Source organism: Zeus faber (assembly GCF_960531495.2).
Source record: "Zeus faber genome assembly, chromosome: 2".
Taxonomy (NCBI): domain Eukaryota; kingdom Metazoa; phylum Chordata; class Actinopteri; order Zeiformes; family Zeidae; genus Zeus; species Zeus faber.
The window spans coordinates 12,222,187-12,244,500 of NC_137189.1; the positions used below are offsets into that span (position 1 = coordinate 12,222,187).

At 41.8% G+C, this 22,314-nt stretch overlaps 1 protein-coding gene across 1 annotated transcript; it reads right to left on the reverse strand.

Moving 5' to 3' along the window:
• Nucleotides 1-2,368: 2,368 nt before the first annotated feature.
• sec63 (SEC63 homolog, protein translocation regulator) lies at nt 2,369-21,564 on the reverse strand. Its single transcript, XM_079996659.1, has 20 exons — nt 21,391-21,564; nt 19,457-19,556; nt 17,386-17,500; nt 17,131-17,243; nt 16,950-17,011; nt 16,798-16,856; nt 16,178-16,228; nt 15,945-16,053; nt 15,274-15,368; nt 15,019-15,151; nt 13,328-13,420; nt 12,670-12,815; nt 12,101-12,248; nt 11,727-11,809; nt 11,511-11,579; nt 10,262-10,420; nt 9,939-10,106; nt 9,183-9,383; nt 7,188-7,292; nt 2,369-4,945 (listed from the first exon to the last, which is right to left on the reverse strand). Exons 1-20 carry the CDS (start codon nt 21,512-21,514, stop codon nt 4,808-4,810), a joined length of 2,271 nt encoding a protein of 756 aa, XP_079852785.1. The 5' UTR covers nt 21,515-21,564; the 3' UTR covers nt 2,369-4,807.
• Between the last annotated feature and the right edge of the window lie 750 nt (nt 21,565-22,314).

Sequence of the window (22,314 nt, forward strand, 5' to 3'; positions counted from 1 at the left end):
CACACACACACACAATGTAAGTCGTACCTCATCATGGTTAATACACACACACACACACACACACACACACTGTAAGTCGTACCTCATCAAGGTTAAGACACGCATGCAAGCATGCACACACACACACACACACACATTAATATGTCACTGGTTTACAGGATATAAATAATTATTTTATAGGCAATAAAAGCAATAAAAGAAGGAGTAGCAGGGGAGGCGACAGTAGCCAGTTGGTGCTCTTAGATGATTGCCCCCCCCCCCCACCCCCCCCCCCCCCCCCCCCCCCCCCCCCCCCCCCCCACCCCCCCCCCCCCCCCCCCCCCCCCAAAAAAAAGAAATAAAACAAGATAACTATTTGGTCTCCACAATACCTTATTTCACAGTTAATGGTGCAGGAACATTGGTGATCTAGAAGTGAACACAGCCTTTGGAATGATGAAAACACACAGAAACGACATTGACTAAGGATTCACACCCTGGATCCTAACAGAACAGTCTTGCAATGGAGCGTTTCCTCCACCTCTCCCCCGCAGCTTGGTCGCCTCTTGCTCCAGTTCTCTCCGATGTTAAGGCTGTTTTCACATCTTCACTGGTGTTTTGACCCAAACTCATTTCCGGGCCCCTTCAGAACCAGTCCGGCGTTAGCTTTTGAACCGTTTTCCGTGGGTGCTATTGGAAGCGTTTGGGGTCATCGTCCCACTGGAAGACCCCTGAGCGCCGATGGAGAAGCAGCTGCCTGACACGGAGTTGAACCTTTCGCTTGAACCCTTTGAAACTGAGCTCAGCTGAGTTGGTTATTAATGGATAATCACCCGCTTAAAATCGAATCATTCCTTACAGCTTTTAAAAAAGTGTCGATAATATTGTCCGGGACATTTTCGAATTTCTGTGTGGAATAACTTAAAGATCCAGTATTTTTTCAGCAAGGTCTTTTTTTCAAAACACCACCCACTCCCCCTTTCGACGCGTGTGACACCAGAAAATTAGGAGTCCCACATTACCTCTAAATTACAGTGTATCTGTGAATGGCAGCAGCAGGATCTGCACCTCCGTGTGACTCGTGGAGGCTGGCACCCCATCCCACCTGCACCCCATCGAACTACACTACAAATAAAATAATGGACACAAATCCACGCGTTTCCGCCCAAATAAACAAACTAGGAATAAAAAAGGCGCCTGTTGCAAATCCCAGGGGTTCCCAAACTGGCATCCGCAGCCCCCTAGACGGTCATTGGAGGAATTGCGGTGGCGTCTGCAGCAGAATTAATATCTTTTATATTCTTATTTTACTTGACATGTTTTCATGTATTTATTGTGGAGAGAAACATGTAAAACTTTGCTCAAGAAATAGAATCATATTTATTGTACATATATCCAGCCCCAAAGGTGCAGGAGCTATTGCTTTTGTTAATGAAAAACTGACATCAGTGCTGTAAATGCGTCATGGATCCGCCACATTCCTGTACAATCGGAAGAAAATTTGTATTTGGGACGGTTCCAACATGGGAGTCATTGGGGTTTCGTCCGGATCGGCGGTTCATTATTGTGGATGAAGTTTGTGATCAACAATCGCATTCTCACCAAGATGGCGCCACGCATATGCGCAAGTTGACGGAGTACACAGATCACATGACAGATACAGTTGCGATTGGACTTTAACTAAAGGAATATAAGATACAAACTCTTAACCATACGAAGTCACAAAGTGACGGGTATTATTTTATTACTATTCAACTTTATAGTGTTATTTAAAAAGTAAAGTATTACCAGGAGACAATCGGATTAAACAATTTGTCACATACACATATGGTCATATAAGCAGTGACCGTATGTTTATGTATGTGGCGAATAATCTCAGTCCTAATCATGGAGCCCTACTTTAGATGGATAACCACCATTAGTTGCGGCGTAGGAAACCCACCCACAGCCGCAAACACCACGTGATCATAGACTTATACTGTAACCAGGCCGGGACGAATGAACTTCTGCAGTCACAAAATACACTGGAACCAGGAGCCAAAGCACACTCCTCCAATGACTTTAACAAAGGGCAGACGACCCTGGAACCCGTGTATTGCTGCCTGCAGCAATATTTGTTTTACATTTTGTAAAATAACATGTATAACAATAACATGTATAACAATAAAATCTAAAAGTTATTTTGCTGCAGAACATCAATAATAAAATCTAAAGATGAAATCAAATCACAGGAATACAGGACCCTGCTGACATCTGACAGCAGATATCCTGAATATAGACGGACTATATACACACTCTTTTTGCCTTTAACCTTAATTAATATTCTTTTTCCCTGAAGCTGTATCCAACAGAATGGCATCACTTATAACGTGAATGGAAACAAGTCCAGCAAATTTAAAAGTTATTTTATTTGAAATGGTCTTTTAAATACAAATAATATATATTTTTTCCCATTTACAATGACAGTTTCTTTGTAAACAAAAGTGGCAGATAATCATTGGGTAGTTTATCCAAAACTCAGCCCCCCTGCGGGGCTATTTGTACGCCCTGCACCAGGTGTGTCGTGGGAGAAATGGCGTCGTATTTAGCCTCATTGCAGTTCATTTCCACACAGCGTAAATCACCAATGCTACATTCTATTGTAGAGCAATACATACTCGGGAATACATTAACAACCTGGTGGCGCACAGCCGCTCTGAACACAATTACATGAGGGTATAGTGTGCATGTGGGATCTTTTTCTTTTTAAATGGTGTTTAAGTTAAGAACATGCACCCAGATATTCAAAACTCTCTCCCACACCGACACAACGGACTAAGGTATAGAGCAATTCTAAACATACTTTGGGAGCTGATTGTTATGAAAGATTAGTCTCATTTCCCCCCAAAATGGAACTATAAATACAGTCCTCTAAATGCAGTGAGATTCGACAAAACTGTAAGGTTTTGTCTGTTTCCAAGTCCAGTTAAAAAAAAAAAAAAGGAAAAAAATACATAAATCACAAAAACAAATCAAAGACTCACAAAAAAATGTGTGGAATATTGTTGATGCATCTAGTTTGAATGAGACAAATCGCCAATATTTAGTGGCGGGAATCTGCCACTAAGGAACAAAGACAGATGCAATGTAGGAGATCGAAGCGGTCTCAGCCCACGACAAGTTGTATGTATAATATTAAGCTTGTTTGGTGGCAACAAAGAAATAAGAACTCAAAGAAATGTGCTTAGTATTGCAAGAACAAATAAGCTTTGACTAAGCCGCTTTTCAGGATGAGAGAAAGACGCCATTTTCACAATTATTAGTCGCTTTGTTAATAATGGCTGGATGAGCGATATTCATCTGATTGAAATTGTACTCATTACTATGAAGACGTGATTAAAACTTAAACCCAAAGGGAAATGAAGGCCAAAATACTGTCGCATTTCCTGACGGACAAAATGGGGGGGGGGGGAATAATAATAATTAAAAAAAAAAAAAAATTCAAAATTTCAAAGCTTTTCCCAAAAGTCTAGCGGTGCATGGCACCCAAGGCCTACATCTAGAAAAGTGTAAAGTTGCGGTATTCGGTTGTATTCGTAAGGCCGTTTCGGACAATGAGTTTACACTGGAATGTGCTATAACTGTTGGAAAAAAAGAAAAGGAAAGTAAAGAAAAAAAAAATAAAGAGACTTCTCAGAACGAGCAGAATGGTCTGGAGCCTCCGACCCTCGTTTGGTGTATGGAGACGTACATTAATAATAAAAATAATATTAATAATAACAACAACAACAATACAACCAAGAATCAAACACTGCTAGTTTTGTCATTTCCATCACCTGCAGTCACAATTTGATTCCAACAGATTTCAAACCATTATTTTTCTGGCTTCTTGAATGAATGAAAAACAAAACAAAACGTGCCCGACACGTAGGCAGAACAGGCAGGTTATTCCCACTGACTGGAGATCAGCACTTATAAGTAGATTCAGCATTTCGACGCCAGGCACAGACGGGTTGAAACGTCTCCGCCGCGTCCCCTTATGCCGACAGCAGGATCGGACCACCCGACGGACTCATTTATTTAATGTATTGGTTCATCTTTCCCTCCCAAACGGAGGATGAAGCTCCCACTGCTGCAGTTTGGTGAACAATAGAACAGATCATTGGTGTGGAAACACAATGGAGTCATTCTGAACAAAAGTGTGTAAAGGATTTCAACATAGGAGGCCCATGTGTTTTTCATTTTATTTGAACGGAGTTTTTTTTTTTCATATTTTTACACCCCCCCCCCTCCATCCTCTGGAAAAAAAAGATGAAAAGAAACAAAAAAAAAAAAGCCAAGATAATAATGACAATAGGTCCTCTAGTCCACAGTGTGTCAAACTGTCATACCTGTACACACACACACACACACACACACACACACACACACACACACACACACACACACACACACACACACACACACACACACACACACACACACACACACACACACACACACACACACCTTTGTAAGTATTCACAGATTTCTCTTCCGTTAGCGCCGGAAATAGACTGAACAAGTCTTATTAGAGGTCATTGTTTAAAAGCGACATACATGGAAGAGAGATGGAGGTGGGTAGGAGGGGGTTATAGTCCATAATTTCAGGTGTTGGGTGGGTGGGGTGGTATTAAGTTGTTCGGCTGTGTGTTGAAATTGTCCATTGTGCAGCCGTGTGTGTGTGGCAAGTGAGACATCGCCGCTCACCAGCGCTATAGCGGGTGGCGTGGGCGTAGGTGGAGGGGGTTTTGGGTGAGTGGTGACAAACTGCGTGTGTGTGTGTGTGTGTGTGTGTGTGTGTGTGTGTTCAGTCATTGTCCTCATCGTCCTCCTCACTCTCCTCAATGCCATCGCTGTCTTCCTGCTCTTCCTCATCCTCCTCCGTCTCAGGGATGTCCCACTGGGGATGGTTGTCCAGCATGGCCTTGGCCTCGTGGACCTCCAGCTGAACACAGAGACACACTTATTGAATTGGGGTAAATGACAAATAAGGTTTTTTAAGTGTGAAAAAAAAGATGGAGCCACGCATTTATAGTTTTTTGAATTTAGTAAAATAATTTTGTATTTTGTTTATTTACGTAGGTCTATTAAGTTGAGAGACTTAAGTTTGTTAAATTTCTGACATCATTTGTTAAAGATGTCAGGCAGTGCAAGCGTAAATAAAGCCTCATAGGCCTTTTCACTGTCTAAGACACGGTTGACAATTTTACACTTTAAGCCACGAAACTCAAAAAATGACTTTATGAAAATAGTTTCAAATTGAGCGTACTTTGTAGAGATTCTTTCTATTTCACGTGTCTTCATAATCCTGTTTATTTAAATGACAAATTATTCGGACCAAAAGTCATTGTGTGCAAAAAATATCCATAGAAATGTAATTTAGTGTTAAATTACTTACGGAGATACAATTACAGTGGGGGAAATAATTATTTGATCCCTCAGTGATTTTGTAAGTTTGCCCACTGACAAAGAAATTAACGCTCTATAATCTTAGTGGTAATTTTTGTTAGGTTTATTATAACAGTGAGAGACAGAATATCAAAATGAAAATCCAGAAAATCACATTAAATAAAAGATATAAATTATTTTGCATTTCATTGAGTGAAATAAGTAATTGATCCCCGATCAAAACATGACTTAGTACTTGGTGGAGAATCCCTTCTTGGCAAGTACAGAGGGCAGACGGTTCTTGTAGTTGATCACCAGGTTTGCACACATCTCAGGAGGAAAGTTGGACCACTCCTCTCTGCAGATCCTCTCCAAATCTTTAAGGTTTCGAGGCTGTCGCTTGGCAACTCCAAGCTTCAGCTCCCTCCACAGATTTTCTATAGGATCAAGGTCCGGAGACTGGCCAGGCCACTCCATGACCTTAATGTGCTTCTTCTTGAGCCGCTCCTTTGTTGCCTTGGCTGTATGTTTTGGGTCATTGTCGTGCTGGAAGACCCATCCACGACCCGTTTTTAGTGTCCTGGCGGAGAGAAGGTGGTTGTCACCCAGGATTTCACGGTACATGGCCCCATCCATCTTACCCTCGATGCGATAGGTCGACCTGTCCCCTTAGCAGAGAAACATCCCCAAAGCATAATGCTTCCAGCTCCATGCTTGACGGTGGGGATGCTGTTCTTGGGGTCATAGTCAGAATTCCTCTTCCTCCAAACACGGCGAGTCGCATTGATACCAAAGAGCTCGACTTTGGTCTCATCTGACCACATCACCCTCTCCCAAGCATTCTCTGAATCATTCAGGTGTTCATTGGCAAACTTCAGACGGGCTTCTTGAGCAGGGGGACCTGACGGGCGCTGCAGGATTTTAATCCATTATGGCGTAGTGTGTTACCAATGGTTTTCTTGGTGACTGTGGTCCCAGCTGCTTTGAGATCATTACCAAGCTCCCCCTGTGTAGTTCTGGGCTGACCCCTCACCTTTCACATGATCATTGATACCCCACAAGGTGGGATCTTGCGTGAAGCCCCAGACCAAGGGAGATTGACGGTGATTCTTCCATTTCAAATAATCGCGCCAACAGTTGTCTCCTCTCACCCAGCTTCTTGCCAATGCTCTTGTAGCCCATTCTGGCCCTGTGCAGGTCTACAATCTTGTCCCAGATGGCCTTAGACAGCTCTTTGGTCTTGCTCATGATGGAGAGGTTGGGAGTCTGATTGATTGATTCTGTGGACAGGTGTCTTTTATACAGGTAATGAGTTGAGACAGATGTCTTTTATACAGGTAACTAGTTGAGATTAGGAGTACTTTCTTAAAGTGAGAGGACTAATCTGTAGAAGACAGAATTCTTTATGGTTGGTAGGGGATCAAATACTTATTTCACTCAATGAAATGCAAAATAATTTATATCTTTTATTTAATGTGATTTTCTGGATTTTCTTTTTGATATTCTGTCTCTCACTGTTATAATAAACCTAACAAAAATTACCACAAAAATTATAGACCGTTCATTTCTTTGTCAGTGGGCAAACTTACAAAATCACTGAGGGATCAAATAATTATTTCCCCCACTGTATTTATCTCCATAAATGTATCCTATTGTAATTTATTTTTTATTTACATTTAGCAATAAAGCACTTTATTTTTCTATTTTAGATCGATCGATAGATCAATCTCTTGGATGGCGACGCAGTAGAAAAGGTTCAGAGTGAAGTGCTTTTTAAACACAAACATCTTTGTTGTTACCTTGAGTGGCTTGATCTGGTCCAATCCTAGGTAGGAGTCAGAGCGGAGGATCACAGAGTATTGATAGTTGCCTGTTTTGGACGGGGCCGGGAACTTCAGCTCCACCTGGGATCAAAAAAACAACACAGGTTTATATCAAATTTTAATTTAAAAAAATAAAATAAAAACACATTCCATATCATGTAACCACAAAAGGTATCACTTGCAAACAGTCACCGGGGAAATCGTTTGATGTGGATGATTTGATTAATATTTTGTTTATGAAATAGTCAATGTTTAGATTTAGATATTCAATGGAAATAGATCCTAAAGCTTAGTTTTGCGTTGGGAACTGGGATCTAGTTAAAAACCTGTATTATCTGGAAAATATATTTTAACCTATACCTATACATAACCTATACTAACATAAGCTTGATTAATAACAGTTACTTGCAATTAAGAAGACAGCATAATTGCTTCATATAGCAAGTGTAATATTACAAAGATATTTAAATTGGGTTGTATTCTTATTTTAAAGCCACTGTTATGAATCAAGCTTATCATGTCTTCTCATTTTGCTAGAACCCCACCCCCCAAAATGTGCTTTTCACTTGCTTTTGGTTTAAAGGTGGCTCCCTGAAATCAAAATATAGAAGTAGGGCAACCCACTCAATAAATGTATGAATATGCAGCAGTATCGAACAGAATGCACAGTGCAAAACAATCAACACCGACTTATCACACACAGCCATTCTGCCTCTGCATGGGAGCAGCAGTGTGTTTGGTAATTACCGCCGTTGAGTCCGACTGTAAATATTACGCAGACATTAACTAGAACTGTGATTAACATGTCGTGCCATTTCATACAAACATCTCATTATCGGCACTGTCTAACGCTAATAATTATCCAGGCCCGGGAGTGGGAAATGGGCCGTGACGTTGCCAGCTATTTACTGCCTTGCTGTACACCTCACCAACCCCTCCAGCACCCCTCCCAAGCAATACAGCCCGCCCTAAACAATGTCTGCATAAATGTCTGCACAAAACAAACAACAGGAGGATCTGTTAAAATGACATAATGGATGACTAGTCGGTGGCCTGTTATGGAAAACACCTCCCATCGTCACGTCTCCCCAGAACAGGGTCACTAACCCAGACCAACATGGGCATCGTTAAGCTTTGACCTGATACTTGATCCACACTGTTCTTTTGAAATACCAGGATCAGAGGACACACACACACACACACACACACACACACCCACAAACCCACACACAGGATTAATGACGCCGGTGCAAAGGGTTGCTTAGCAACAGGGTGTGTGAGGAGCTGCAGCACATGCAAAAACTGAAGAAAGAGAAAAAGAGTGAGAAAAAATGAAATAAAAATACGTGCACATTCTCGACACCTTTCTCCTCCAGGCTGATTACAGTCCTAGACAGTGTACACACAACGCCATTTTTACTTACACATGCACACAGACCTGGCAACTCAAATATTAGCACACACACATTAGCACAGAATGGCTTACATATTTGCTTTAAAATAGGAGAGGTGATATTTCCATTCATGCCTTATCCTGAATTGTAGGCACGAGTGTGTGACGTCGTTTGAAGAGACTGGGTGTGTGTAGCCCCCTAATTATCAGGAATAAAACATCAGATCCTGTGTATTATTTTATGCATGAGTCAAATAGATTCTGAAAAAAACAAATTAAATAATGGTGATCTTGTTTATGTGTTATTATTTTTACAAAAGACAAGATGTATGGCTTAAATAGGTGTATTTCGCCAATTTCACATGAGCTAGGCTCGTCACTTCCCTCTGCGGCCTTTCGTTGAGCTTGAACATGTTAGCATTCAGCTCATTGCTAACTCAGCACTGGACACACAGGAATGGAATTGGTTCCAATTCTCACTTGAATCTGGGGAAGAATGACAAAAGCTCGCTCGCTCACCCCACCCCCCAAAAAACAAATGGTGTGTCCCTTTGAGATCTGCACACAGACACACACACCTCCTCTGTGTCTTTGAGCGTGCACACGTGGTAGGGCATGGAGACGAGTGCCTGGTCTCGACGGTCGGCAATGTAGAGCCACCACCACTCGTGCTTCTCCTCGGGGAAGTAGAGGCTGTAGACCGGGTGCGTCACCTTGGACTTGGTCTCCAGCAGAGCACGCTCCCGCCGCTGAATGCTCTGCTGCAACGCCTCCCACTCCTAAAGGGGGAGGACGGAAGGCCATTAGAAGACCCTCAGGTTTTTATCCCCAATTTCCTGTTTCGTATACTATCTTTTACTAAGGAAGTGCACGACTAGTTGACTAGTCGATTAAACGTTGCTTCCCTTGCTAGTCATCACCAGTAATACGAGTCATTTTAACGTATTCTTCCCCGGCCCACCGGGGCTCGGGCGCACCACCGGTCCGCCTCCGCCCAGTCCGTCGGGGGGCTGAAGCTTGAACATGTGCAATATACCCGAAAGATGGTGAACTATGGCTAGGCAGCGGCATTTAAAGTACAATTTGGTTATTGAAGAATGTGATAAACTGTTTCAATTGGCTCTTGCAAAAGACACCAATTTTTATAATACACGCAATATTATTTTCTGAGTTTTAGACTAGTCTAAGTTTAAACTTCCCTTTAAACGTCAGGGAAATTCTAACACCTGTTTTAACACCAGTTTTAACACTTGTTATAACACCTGTCAAAAGAGCCTCCTATTGACATTGAACCATAAGATTTGGATGATTTGCCGTCTCAACACAGTTCTGACCTCCTCGTCGTCACCGGCAACCTCGTCCACCTCCGTGTCGCTCTGTTTGTCGCTCTCCTCGTCCCTCTCACTGGGAGAGTCTTTGTTGGCCTTGGCCTCGCCCTCGTCCGAGTCGCTACCCTTGTCCGAGCCCTCGTCCTCCTCCTCCTTTACCGCTGCTACCACATCCTGGTGGACGGAAAAAAACTCTCGTAAATATATTCACAATGAGCGGTCTATCAATATTCTAAATGGATTATAGATCACAACATGTCTTTTCATTAAAGCTGAAACGGAGGCAATTCAGGCGTAATCTGGACTTCTGCCGAGGGTCGGACGCTTACGTTTCCCGCCACGTTGCCGTTGGCCTGCTTGGCTTTGGAGTTGGGGGCGGGCGTGGCCTTCTTCTTCGTTAGTTTCTTCTTCTTGGACTTGGCCGTCTTCTTGGCACCTTTACTCTTGTTTTGCCAAACTTTGGTTTTGGTTTTACTGGAGTCTCCTTGCTGTGCGGACGACATGCACAGAAAAAGCTGAACTCACGACGACCGGAATGTGAAATGTAGGATGCAAGCGGGGTTCCACAACTATATATCGAATTCTCCGTTGTGTCTGTGTTCTCAGGTCTTCTGCTGCTGTTTTCACAACCCAATAGAAAATTGGGAATGCAGCCCCCCCCCCCTTACTTGAAACAACAGCAGAAAACATATTTATTTTACCTTGCATATAATGAGCAGCACTTTTTATTCTAATGTTCTACTTTTTAAATTTTATTGATTCTTTCGTTTGCATTATCTTGCCTCTTTAATGCTTCTAAGTGATCATTTATGTGCAACATCTCTGGAATTTTAAACACTTTTAAGCTGCCTTTCATCCACTTTACATGCAATTTGTTTTCCTCTATATTGCTTTTTAGGTCAAGCACATTGATCTGTATTTTATGTGTGAAAGGTGATGTATTCTTTTTAATTACTATTTTGCTCATAATTACATGTGCATATGGTGTGAAATATTTAGGACAGCCCCCGACTAAAGATTTTCCTAGTCTACTATTAGTCGTCAGTTCAAGCAATTAGACGGCTTGTCGTTGAACGTTTACAACATTAATTCAATTGTGTGTATAATTATGTTAATTATATAACGTAAATATGTAAATAAATACATAATTTTGGGGCATCAGAAAATGGCTGGAGTTCCAGGACTAAACTGAGGCTAAAATGTGGCCTACCAAAGATCGTTTTCCCGGTGTCGGCATCCCCTCATTAGGGACCCCTAATCGGGCACATTTACCAGGACACGGACTCTGTTACTCGCTGTGCCTTTCCCGTCCGGGATACCGAGCCGGAATTATTATTATTATTTTTTTTTTTATTATTTTCAAATTAAAAGCTCTCTAGCGTTTCATACACGGGTCCAGCCATATAGGTCTTAAGGTTAATTTTGACAAGGCGCAGCCCCAAATTTTATTTTATTTTTTCCCCCTGCGACCGACCGATGAAAAACTTGACTAAGACTCTTCTTGTCGACTAACGTTTGGTCAACTGTTGGGGGCAGCCCTATAAATATGCTACCGATATGTTCTGAGAGCAGCTGTACCCCTTCCTCTGTGGCGACGCCCTCTTCTCCTGGACAAGCTGTGTCGTCCTGCTGTTTCTCAAACACCTCCTACACACACACACACACACACACACACACAATAAGAAGCAGCAAAATAGAAAAATCTATGCAAATGATAAGACAAAAACATCCCACATGAGCTGACATAATGACATAAGCTTTAACCAAACCAGACTTAATGGATTAGCATCTCACCGCCATCCTTTTCCTGGTTAAGGTGACGGTAACTGTGACAATGGAGCCCGCCGTAATGTTATTGCTGTCCTCATCATCAAGGACTGAGAAGAGATGAAGAGTGGGAGACAATCAGAACAAGAAAGGAAAAGTCAAGCTATAATTTCCCTTCAGGAAAAATGTAATCAAGTTTAAAAAAGGCAACGCATCATATTGGTTATGTTTTGCACCAGCTGGTAAACAACTTGTTGAATGTCGACTGCAGATTGAATTACTGATGAACATTTTCACTCAATTTGCGTTATTACTCAAAAGGCCAAAACGCCATAAAATATAAACTGCGAAAAGTTGATCTAAAAGATAAACGTTTTGATACCTGCGTTTTGGGGACTTACCTTGAAGTTTGGTCTCCATGTTGATGTGAGGGAAGCTTCCCAGCACAGCCAGGACCTCATCATACTTCTCCTCCCCCAGGAAGCGCAGCATGCTGCGTCTCTCAGAGTCTTTAAGACTCACCAGGTCCTGCAGGCTCCGCACCTTGTACTGGAGAAGAGGATAGAGAACAAGTTAGAAAGAAAACCAAAATTAAATGATCCAACAGCAGTGTACCCAAATGGGCAATGAACATTTCTAGCATCTTTTAACAAGGTAGATTTTAACTACCTTCTACTTAGACAAAAGTTCTTTGACGCCCTCTAGTGGCCATTTCTCATTTCTCAGAACACTCATTAACCAGCAGCATTCCTATGCAAGTCAGTTTGCAAATCGTTAAAAAAAGTAATAATAATAAAACAAAAAAAACCAAATGTTAATCGTGCCAACTAATTCCATTTACCTTAATTTATTTCTATACTTTTACCTTCAGATGCACATATTATTTAGAACTTATTTGATGTATTGTTTGATGGTTATGAGAGTGCTAGGCATCACGCTGTCTTATAAGAAGTCACTGGTGGTCGGATACCTTCTTGGAGATGCAGTAGCGGAGGTGCTCCTCCTCAAAGTGGGGTAGCTGCAGCAGTGGTGACTTGGATTCTTGCAGACCCTGCACAATCATCTGGGTCAGCTTCATGCAGTTCTCTATGGACACCAGGCGAGGAGCGTGGAACCCTGGACACACATGCAGGCATTGGCTAGGTTTTTAACTTTGTTCAAAAATACAATTAAATCAAAGAGGAAAAAAAACCTGCAATGCTACTATTGCATTCATCTTAAACATTTCGATCATGCACAGTGGCACAAATAAATAAATAAATAAATAAATAAATAAATAAATAAATAAATAAATAAATAGATAAATAGATAAACCTTCAGGGAAAACATACACAATATAATTCCTGAGATAAGCACTACACTATTTTTCTAAGTACCGGTCATCCATGAAGTACAATGAGAACAACGGCGCCAGAATCTCACCTACATTTTCACAGAAGATGTGTGTTGGAATGCTTGCTGCTGAAAATGTCTTCCCATTATTTACTGTCTAACTGTTACACCGCACAACCTCACTGAAAGCGACTACTGGGAACCATAGCATTCTGCTGCAGCTTCTCAGTATGCTTCAATACAGTGGGACAAACATGTGAACCCATCCTCTAAGGTGTGTATGAGGGCATGTGTACCTCCTCTGCTGTTGGCCATCATTGTGAGTTGGCAACCAACATTGACCATCTCCTGGAGTAGCGCCGGGCTCTTCCTCACCGCAAACCTCTGGTCTGTAATATAATAAAACAAAAACAAAAGCCTGTTATACATACAGGATCAGAAAACCATCGGTTTCTAAACCATCTGCAGACCTGCCATGCAAATATTTTGAGTACCACGACAGTGTAACAGGGAGTCTCCATGAGTTTCAGTTACTGTAACTAAAGTACGAGGAAGTACGCTGTAAACGACATACCGTAAGCACATTCATCTCATGAGGATATACCGCTTGAAATGCATCATCGCGTAAAGTTTCTAAACATGTGTACCAACTAGAGATGCACCGATTGCAATTTGCTTCACTTTATTTATTTTATTTTTTTTAAGCTGACCTGCCAATTCCAATTTTGTTTGTGCAAATTTTCCAATTTCTGATTTTCATTCAATTGATGTTCATAATAAACACATTGACTAAATATGTTTTACAGTGTCATCCAATCATTTTAATGTTATATCCGTGATTGGAGAAATTTTCTTATCATTCGGTCTCATTGGGATCTGATCACGCTCATGTGATAGGACAGCTGCGCATACGGACTACCACTGCAATTCCAAGGCCATTCCAAAATAAATTGCAATCATTCATCACACAATCACAATGAATGAAAATAAATTACCGACTCTTCTCACTCTCGTTCACTGGAAGTCCTCCTTCGCTCACCGTGCATTAAACCAACTGAATCAAATCGAACCACTACTTTTACTGACTGACTCATAAAGAACAGTTTCAAAAAAAGAGTCTAACCTTTCATCACGAGTCAGGCTTGTGCACTAAGAACAACCAGAGCAGAGGCTCCACTGCAGTGACAGTGGTAGATAGGCAGTCTGCTCAATTTTGGAATATTGTCAGGCGAAGATAAATCATTAATCTACTCTTCTTTGTTTACCTTGGAGCACCTCCAAACAGCCGACATTTTCTTTCTTTCACTCTTTTTTGAGGGTCAACTACGCAACTACGTTGCATTACGCTGTTATCGGTTTGATTATCTGAACATTTTTGCGAGTACATAAGCACTGTATCGGGCGTGTAGATTAGACTGGCACCGAATCGGGTGTGTCTGACACTGACCGGCCAGTCACCGCCGATCAAGCTGAAAAACAGCCGATTCCGGTCTCAGGCGTATCGATTGCTCTATCTCACATTTTATATGTTAACATTACAGTCACATTTTTGTGCTTGATTATTAGTCCTCCACTTCCCATCTTACCTCAGCAATGCAGTGTTACACCTCGGTGGACAATAGTACTGCTGCGCTCAGTGGATGAGAGGAGAGGGAGGGGAGGGGTTACAGAAACCACTGGTCGTAGCATTTGGTCAAATCCAGGGAATGTTGTTTAAATACCGAATAAATGTACAGTATTGTTTGGTATTGATTGTTTCCTGTAAATCAAATTACAATAAATAGTTTTTTTTGCATAGTTTCAGCTGGCATTTCATACCTACCTATTTTGACCAAATATCACGTGGTTGGTACACAAAATGCATGCAGGTTGGCAGGTGTCTGGAGTGCCTGTCCAATTTGTTAATAAATGCAAATCTGACTACTCCCGTGTACTGAATCAAATAAAATCCACGCATAGAGACCTTGAACGGCGTCCGGAGCCCTACCTTCCTCCAAGTCCTCTGAGACCTCCATGCGTGAGAGGTGAGCGAGAACCAGCACTCTGGCCTTCAGGCTGTAGGGGTAGCAGAATGGAGGCTCCTTCTTCTTCACGTTGATGTTCCCCAATTCACGGATCAGCTGCGACAGGACCACACGAGATATGACACACAGAATTCTATTTCATTTCCTTTTTCTCTTGAGCTGATAAAACATGCAGTCACAATCAGACGTACAAATAGCTGTTTTTCTACTAGTCCTACCTGTGGCACTTCAATGTTGTCCGTTGGCCGTATGGTGGCTTCTTTATTGCTGCGTGGGTCGAACTCAAATGCTGCGGTCAACACCATGGCTAACCCTGGAGGGAGCAGAGGTCATGCAGAGGTGAAAACCTGACCGATCGTCCAACAACCTACTAACTTGTCGAGTGCAGGAACAGAAACAGGCTGAGCAGTAAATATGACTGATCAAACAATCTATTCAATAACATACTGCAGCTCAGTACTATACTGTATGTTTGGAACAGAGAGGTAAGTAGAAACAGGGTCATGAACTAGATGATTCTATGAACTGTTTTGATAACTTTCCATCAGGTCAGATAGTAAGGTAACACATTAGGAACTGGTACAAATCGAATTTTCCCACAGAACTTTGGACATAGGTTTTGGGTTTTATAACATCACAAGTGTTAAGTGATGATGAAGAACAAGACATTTATATATCAGACACAATGTTTAAGATGACATAAATGCATTCCAATTTTTGACTAATGAAAGTCCTCATTGGTTACACTAGATTTAAGTCATTTCAGAGAGATTTTGAGGACCTGCAGACTGCATATGAAAGCTTGCACAAAGTAATGGTAAACGTCCAAAAATAAGATCATGCAGCCGGATGTTAACACAAGACGGGAGTGCGGGAAGTTTAAACTTACGCTTCATGTTCATGTTGGGGGTCTTGTACATAAAGTGCATGAAGAGCTGTGTGGTGTTGATGAGGATCTGGTCTCCACTGTAGCGGATGGAGCGATACCACCACGTACCCTGAGAGAGGAAAAAGGAAGGAAAGATTGGGCAAGTGAATGATACAATCTAATCTCAAAAGGTAACTTTAGACTCACTATAGGAAAACACACCAACGTCTCATCATATTGTTGTAAACACTCACCACAACAACGGGAAGGATTACCATGAAGGCCAGTCCATAGACCAGCAGCACCTAAAAGACCAAACGATTGCATCTTGAATCACATTTGAGAGGAGAGACAAACTCTTAAGCAACAACACAAACAACAGCAAGATGTTTGACATGCGCAATCGATCCATTTCTAATGGAGCCACTTACGAGAAGATTAAACAATGTGTTGTCCCCCTTGATCTGAGGCCACATTAAGTTAGGAGTTGGCCCTTTTACTAGTCTCAACCAGTAGGTAGGTACTTTTACATTAGCCCTGACCAAGCTCACATTTCTAATGTTGGGTTTTCAGAAAATTCAAATGATGTGATGAGAAACCTTGCTTAAAATTATCTTGTGGTCCAGCTGACAATTACATTAACACATTTTTGTCAAAGGTACTTAATTTTACCCTATTTGGTATTTGTAAATTCAATTTGACAAGGCAGAAGCACCATGGCTTTGACAGAAAAAACAAAGAAGAAAAAACATAAAAAAGGAAAGAACATTTTTAGATTTATCACCCCTGTACTACACTAGTTCAAGTCACAATGAACGTTTCCCAGTTGAGGAGTAAAAAAGGCAAAACAACATTTGAGCTAATCCAAATATACCAGCATAGAGTTTTTCTGGTCCACAATCCAGGCCGGCAGGGCGATACCAAAGCTGGTTGCTGGAGATTAAAAAGTGGAAGAAATTAACTACTGAAACTAGTTGTCTGTATATGATATATACAGTATATAGCTGTGACAAACAGACAACTCACCTCCTGGACCATCTGGGTTGCCATATAATTCCCAATTCTCTCTTGACTGGTTATTGGTTAGACTTTGAGGGTAAAGGTGCAGAGAATAAAACAAATGAATGGCACAGTTTGAAAACGTACATGTAAAACAGTGCACATTTATATTCACTATAGTTCCTCTATTGAGTCAAGTCAGACTTACGCAGCATAGGCTTTGGCAATCATCATGAAGGTGGCCTGATCTCCGCCTTTATCAGGGTGGAACTTCAGTGACAGAACACGGTATTGCTTCTTGATTTCTGACAGAGATGCGCCCTAGACACAGAAAGACAAATTACAGAAAGGTCAGAATGACCAGACAACGATCATAACTAGCTGGTGTGTATGGGACTAACTGACCACACAGACAGAAAGACACACAAAGAATGTGAACATAGAACAGAGTGTGTGTGTTTACCGGGTCCAGGTTGAGGACTTCATAGGGATTGTACTCCTGGTACTCTCTGTCTAGTTTGGACACCTTATAAGCTAGCAGCAGGAACACAGCCCATCCGAACAACAAGGCTGCTTTTCTACGGAGACAGAAGACAGATAGACATATAAAAAACAATAACGTCACAGACATACCATAGTAAGGTTTACCGTTTGTCTTGGGTGACAATCTTTATAAGCCTAAATTATTCTTCAGTTATAGTGTTGATAGGTAAAACTTATTACATGCTGAGTTTTAATGAACCAATTATATTACTCAGTTGTGGAGTTGGAATGAATTTGCCCTGTGACATTGCCATAGATATTATTTGTATTGCGCTTGCATGCTGGATGCAGGTTTCCATGACAATGGAAAAACCCCAAAGTGAGAATTGCAGCATCTGTTGCCATAGCAACCACCCGCTAGCTTGCCCTGTCTGCATGGCACAACCAGCAAAACACCCAGTATCCACTCTTAACAATAATCATATCAACAGCGTGTTTATTGGCAAAGGGTGGAAGGGAGAGAAAGTGATTGTGAGTAAGGGATGACAAAAGAAGTGAAGCAATTCTACAGAGTGACAGTACAGCCTTGGTTTGTTTCCTCTCAATTCATTTCCTCAAATATCCCAACAGACAATTCCTTAACTTTGAAAAGCAAGAAAAAAAATTATAAAAAAATAACAGCTCGGCAGAAAACCCATCTAGAGAAGCAGAACAAAAGAGTGGATGACCAATGTGGGGAAAATTAAGTAAAAAGGAAACACAGGGGGGGTGACAAGGAGGAGAGGGCAGGAGTGACACGCTGAGAGACAGAGGCAGGTGTGCGATGAGCGAGATGGGAGGTTGAGTCAGAGGAAAACGATGGAGGGGGCGGTGAAATGCCCGTAAACCGAACAGCTGTCCTTCCAGTAGCCACTAAAACAACCAGATAACTGGGACAGGATGAAATGGAATTCTCTAATGGCAGCACAGTGTTTAGGAAAGCAGGAAATTAAACACATTTATAAACACACCGGATCAGATGGAAAAAAAACCTAAACACAGCACTTACTCTGAAAAAGAACCAAAACACACGCAACCATAATAGTTCGATAAGTCTAAACAACTGACAGTCACACCTGACCAACAGTAAACATTTTGCTGAGTGACTAAACACACATATAAAGTCCAGCGGTGATATAATCAGTGCGTTTTGATGCGAGTGTGCTTTTACGCTGTACTACAAACTGTGCGAGCATCGCAAGAAGCACACAGCAGGAAGCGTCTTCACAGGAGAGGCACAACAAAGCGAATCTGACAGCCGGCAAAGAGACGAGCAAACAACCGCATGCAGACATTCAAACACTTGCAATTTATTTGGTTCCAATATATAGTGTTGTTTCCAAAGAATTCAATTGTTCCAGAAAAAAATACTCCAGTGAGGTTATTTATTTGTATCTAGGACAATAACAATCAGCAGTTAGATAAATACGGAAGCATGAATGCAGTGGTGACTCAGAACTATATTGTCTACGAACCTATTTCCATACCTTAAACTAACCATCTCCTACATACTATATTAACTAAACTGTAACCAGTTATAACCCTATACCTTCATTTATTTATCTCTAAAGTAATGCCTAAACATAACTATTTTTGTAATTAAAACAAATGCACCTTGAGGATCTGTTGAGTATCAAGGTTACTGATTTTGAGTTATTTACTTAGAGACCAGTTACTCCACTACAAACATCACTGAAATGAGGTCACCTATGGCAACCACTGCCTGTGGAGAGCCCCTCAACATCACCAATGACCCTTATCCTCTTCCAATTTATCCAAGCCTTAATTTTACACTACTGTATGACACTAAAAACACAAAATACATTCTAATGAATCAAAATACTTCAAATGACAATAAAAATGGAATCAAATAAAAGGAGGATCAGTTCAATGCAAAGACATTGTTTCCATCATGTTGCTAATGTCATGGAAGTCATTAATGAGAGGTGCATTGCGATGCTGTGTGTTTTATGTGGCTTTTTTGGCTTTCACAATTGGGAGAGGGGACTCACTTTAACGTGGGGACGATGCTCTGCTGTGATTTCATTAGCCTGAGCCGATACCACAAACACCTGCCATGGACTCTTCTCAGGCTCTTCAGGCGTAGTTGCTCTGAGGAAATAAAATGGAGTAGAGTTGGGGGGGTTGTGATTAGCTCAAACAGAGGGAACTAATAAACTGTAGGCACATAGAAAGTATATGCTTCAAAGCTCCATCCATCCACAAATGCAAAAGAAAAAAAAAAAGAATAAAAAACACAAGTTTATTGTGATCACTGTGAGATCCCAGACACGGCGAGATTCCCCCAACAGATGAATTGACAGTAATATTTTATTTCAGTGTTTTAAATGTCAAGGAAGGAGGAAGATCTGAAGTCCAAGTCACCATAAATGGTTTCATTTTCTATAAAGCCATTACTGGCTTACTTCTCTACTATGTGTCTATCCTCTTAATTGGTGCCCCAGCAACCACAGGCTTTGATGAAGTCATTTTCTTTAGTTTAGAATCCCCCATATTGCCTTAAAATTTGGGAAGAAGGCTTTTAATTATTATGCGCTGGAATGCTAGAAACAGCTTCAGCATGAGGCTAAACTTAACACTCATTTCTCTGGCTGATTTTATTACTTTATTAAACTAACTTAAGGTGTGAGATACAGATTTTGTACTTTGAACTCAAACTGTGGTCCTTCTTAATTGTTATGTCTAATCATAGGTTCTGAACGTGAACAGGTCTGCCTTGCAAAATAAATCCTGATCTCAAAGGGACTTTTACCTGGAGGAACACAGTAAACAAAGGTTTGTATCATTCCTTGGTATTTCCTCTAAGCCTCCCAAGTTAAAATCATGAAGTGGATCCACCGCTGTCATGCAATCAGGTCTGAGAACAGCTGATGATTCACTGTGAGGTTTCTTACAAGTGAAGTTTTCATGTAATCTAACGTCACCTTGGCACAGTGTGTAATGCTGATATCACAGATTAGTCAAGTATTACAGCGCACAGTCAGAGGGGACTGAAAGGCTGTATTGTGGAACACAACTTTTTACATGTTGTATTTGAATAACTCGGTCCTGGGGCACCTAGATGGTACGGTGGCACAGTGCATTGCTGGCTCACAGCAAGAAGTTACTGGGTTTGATTCCCGCCTGGGGCGCTGTTGGCACCGTGGTCCGGTGGGTTATCTCCCAATTAGGATCCTTTCTGTGTGGAGTTTGCATGTTCTCCCCGTACTCACATGGGGTGTCCTCCATGTAACATCAGTAAGCACCCCCACCAAAAACATGCACAGATCAATCATCTGACCAGCGATGGACACATGGAACCAGGTCCCCGGGCACGTCATTGAATGCTGCCCACTGCTCTTGGCTGCCCCCCCAGATGAAGGACAAGCCAGGATGGGTCAAATGCAGAGGAGCCATTTCACCGGCCACCATCCAAAAGGCATGTGCATGTGTGTGCGTGTGTTGTAGTGGCGTGTCGTGTGACAAATAAAGATTCTTCTTCTTCTTCTTCTTCTTAGATAACATAACAACTCAGTGAATATAGTTACTCACTGGTCAAAAACAAACAAAACAGAAGGAAATTGGCGATATACAATGTTCCAAAACATTCAGTAAATAAAGAATTTGGCAATATACAATAGACGTAAAAATTAACAATAAACCCCTGGTTGAACAATTCACACTGTCAAATGTAGGAAATTGTGGAAGTTTGCCATCTGTACATACAGTATACTGTGTGTGGTAGGGTGGACAACAAAATGGTTGTAACAATATAATATACATAGTATTGCAAAAGGTGAGTGTTTTAACATACATAAATAGATATTTATATCCAGTTTAAGGTCAGAACGCTGTATAAGTTATAACAGTTGACATTAGAGAAGCTAACGCAGTGGGCTAGCGTGTAGCTGTGGCTACATGCTACATGCCACACATCGGGCCTCACCAGCGTTCTGGTCCCGGGGCCACAGGTAATACGTGGCCGGGATCACGATCAGCCCCACGAAGGACGTCAAGAAGTAGAAGAACGTGTTGCCGCTGTCATCGTACTGGAACTGCTGCCCGGCCATGTCGTCGCGGCGCTCGGGTCCCCCTTCTTCTCCGCCGCGGTGCTTCCCCTGTCCAGCCCCGCGGTGTGTGACTTGACAGACCGTCAGCTAAGCAGCTAGCATTAGCATTTAGCCACAACAGCGCCGAACGGTGTACGTGGTTTACGCACGCGCAGTGGACCTTTGCTTCTTCGGCGAAAGTTTCCTTGACACTTAGCGCCACCTAGCGATGGAGCGTGTCTTCACAGAACAAGTAACTGAAGCGCACTGTTCCAACAGTGTGTACTACTACCAATAATAATCATACTCATACTCCTACTACTACTACTACTAATAATAATAATAATAATCGTCTTCTTTCGACTGCTCCCGTTAGGGTTCGCCACAACGGATCATCTGTCTCCAATACGTTTTGTTCTGCACATCTTCCTCCCTTACACCAACCTAGCCTCCACTACCCTTTCCCATAGCTTCATGCTGTGGCTGATCAACTTTGTTCCCCTGTAATTACCACATTGTACGTCTCCCTTATTCTTGAAGATGGGTACCAGTACACTTCTTCTCTACTCCTCCAACATCCTCTCCCTTTCCAGGATGGTGTTAAATGGTCTCGTTAGGAAAGCCACTGCCGTTTCACCAAAAAATGTCCATGCTTCCCCAGGTATGTCATCTGAGCCAACTGCCTTTCCACTCTTCATCTTCTTTAATGCTTTTCTCGCCTCATCCTTGCTAATTTGCTGCACTTCTTGATCTACTATCCCCACATCATCCACTCTACCCTCCTTCTCATTTCTTCATTCATCAACTTCTCAAAGTGCTCC

Coding starts and splice junctions, on each gene's coding strand:
- sec63 (XM_079996659.1), bottom strand. CDS start 21,514: ATGGCCGGGCAGCAGTTCCAGTACGATGACAGCGGCAACACGTTCTTC. Junction 17,501..19,456: donor AGCATCGTCCCCACGTTAAA/GTGAGTCCCCTC, acceptor CTGTCTCCGTAG/AAAAGCAGCCTTGTTGTTCG. Junction 16,857..16,949: donor CAACCCAGATGGTCCAGGAG/GTGAGTTGTCTG, acceptor TTTAATCTCCAG/CAACCAGCTTTGGTATCGCC.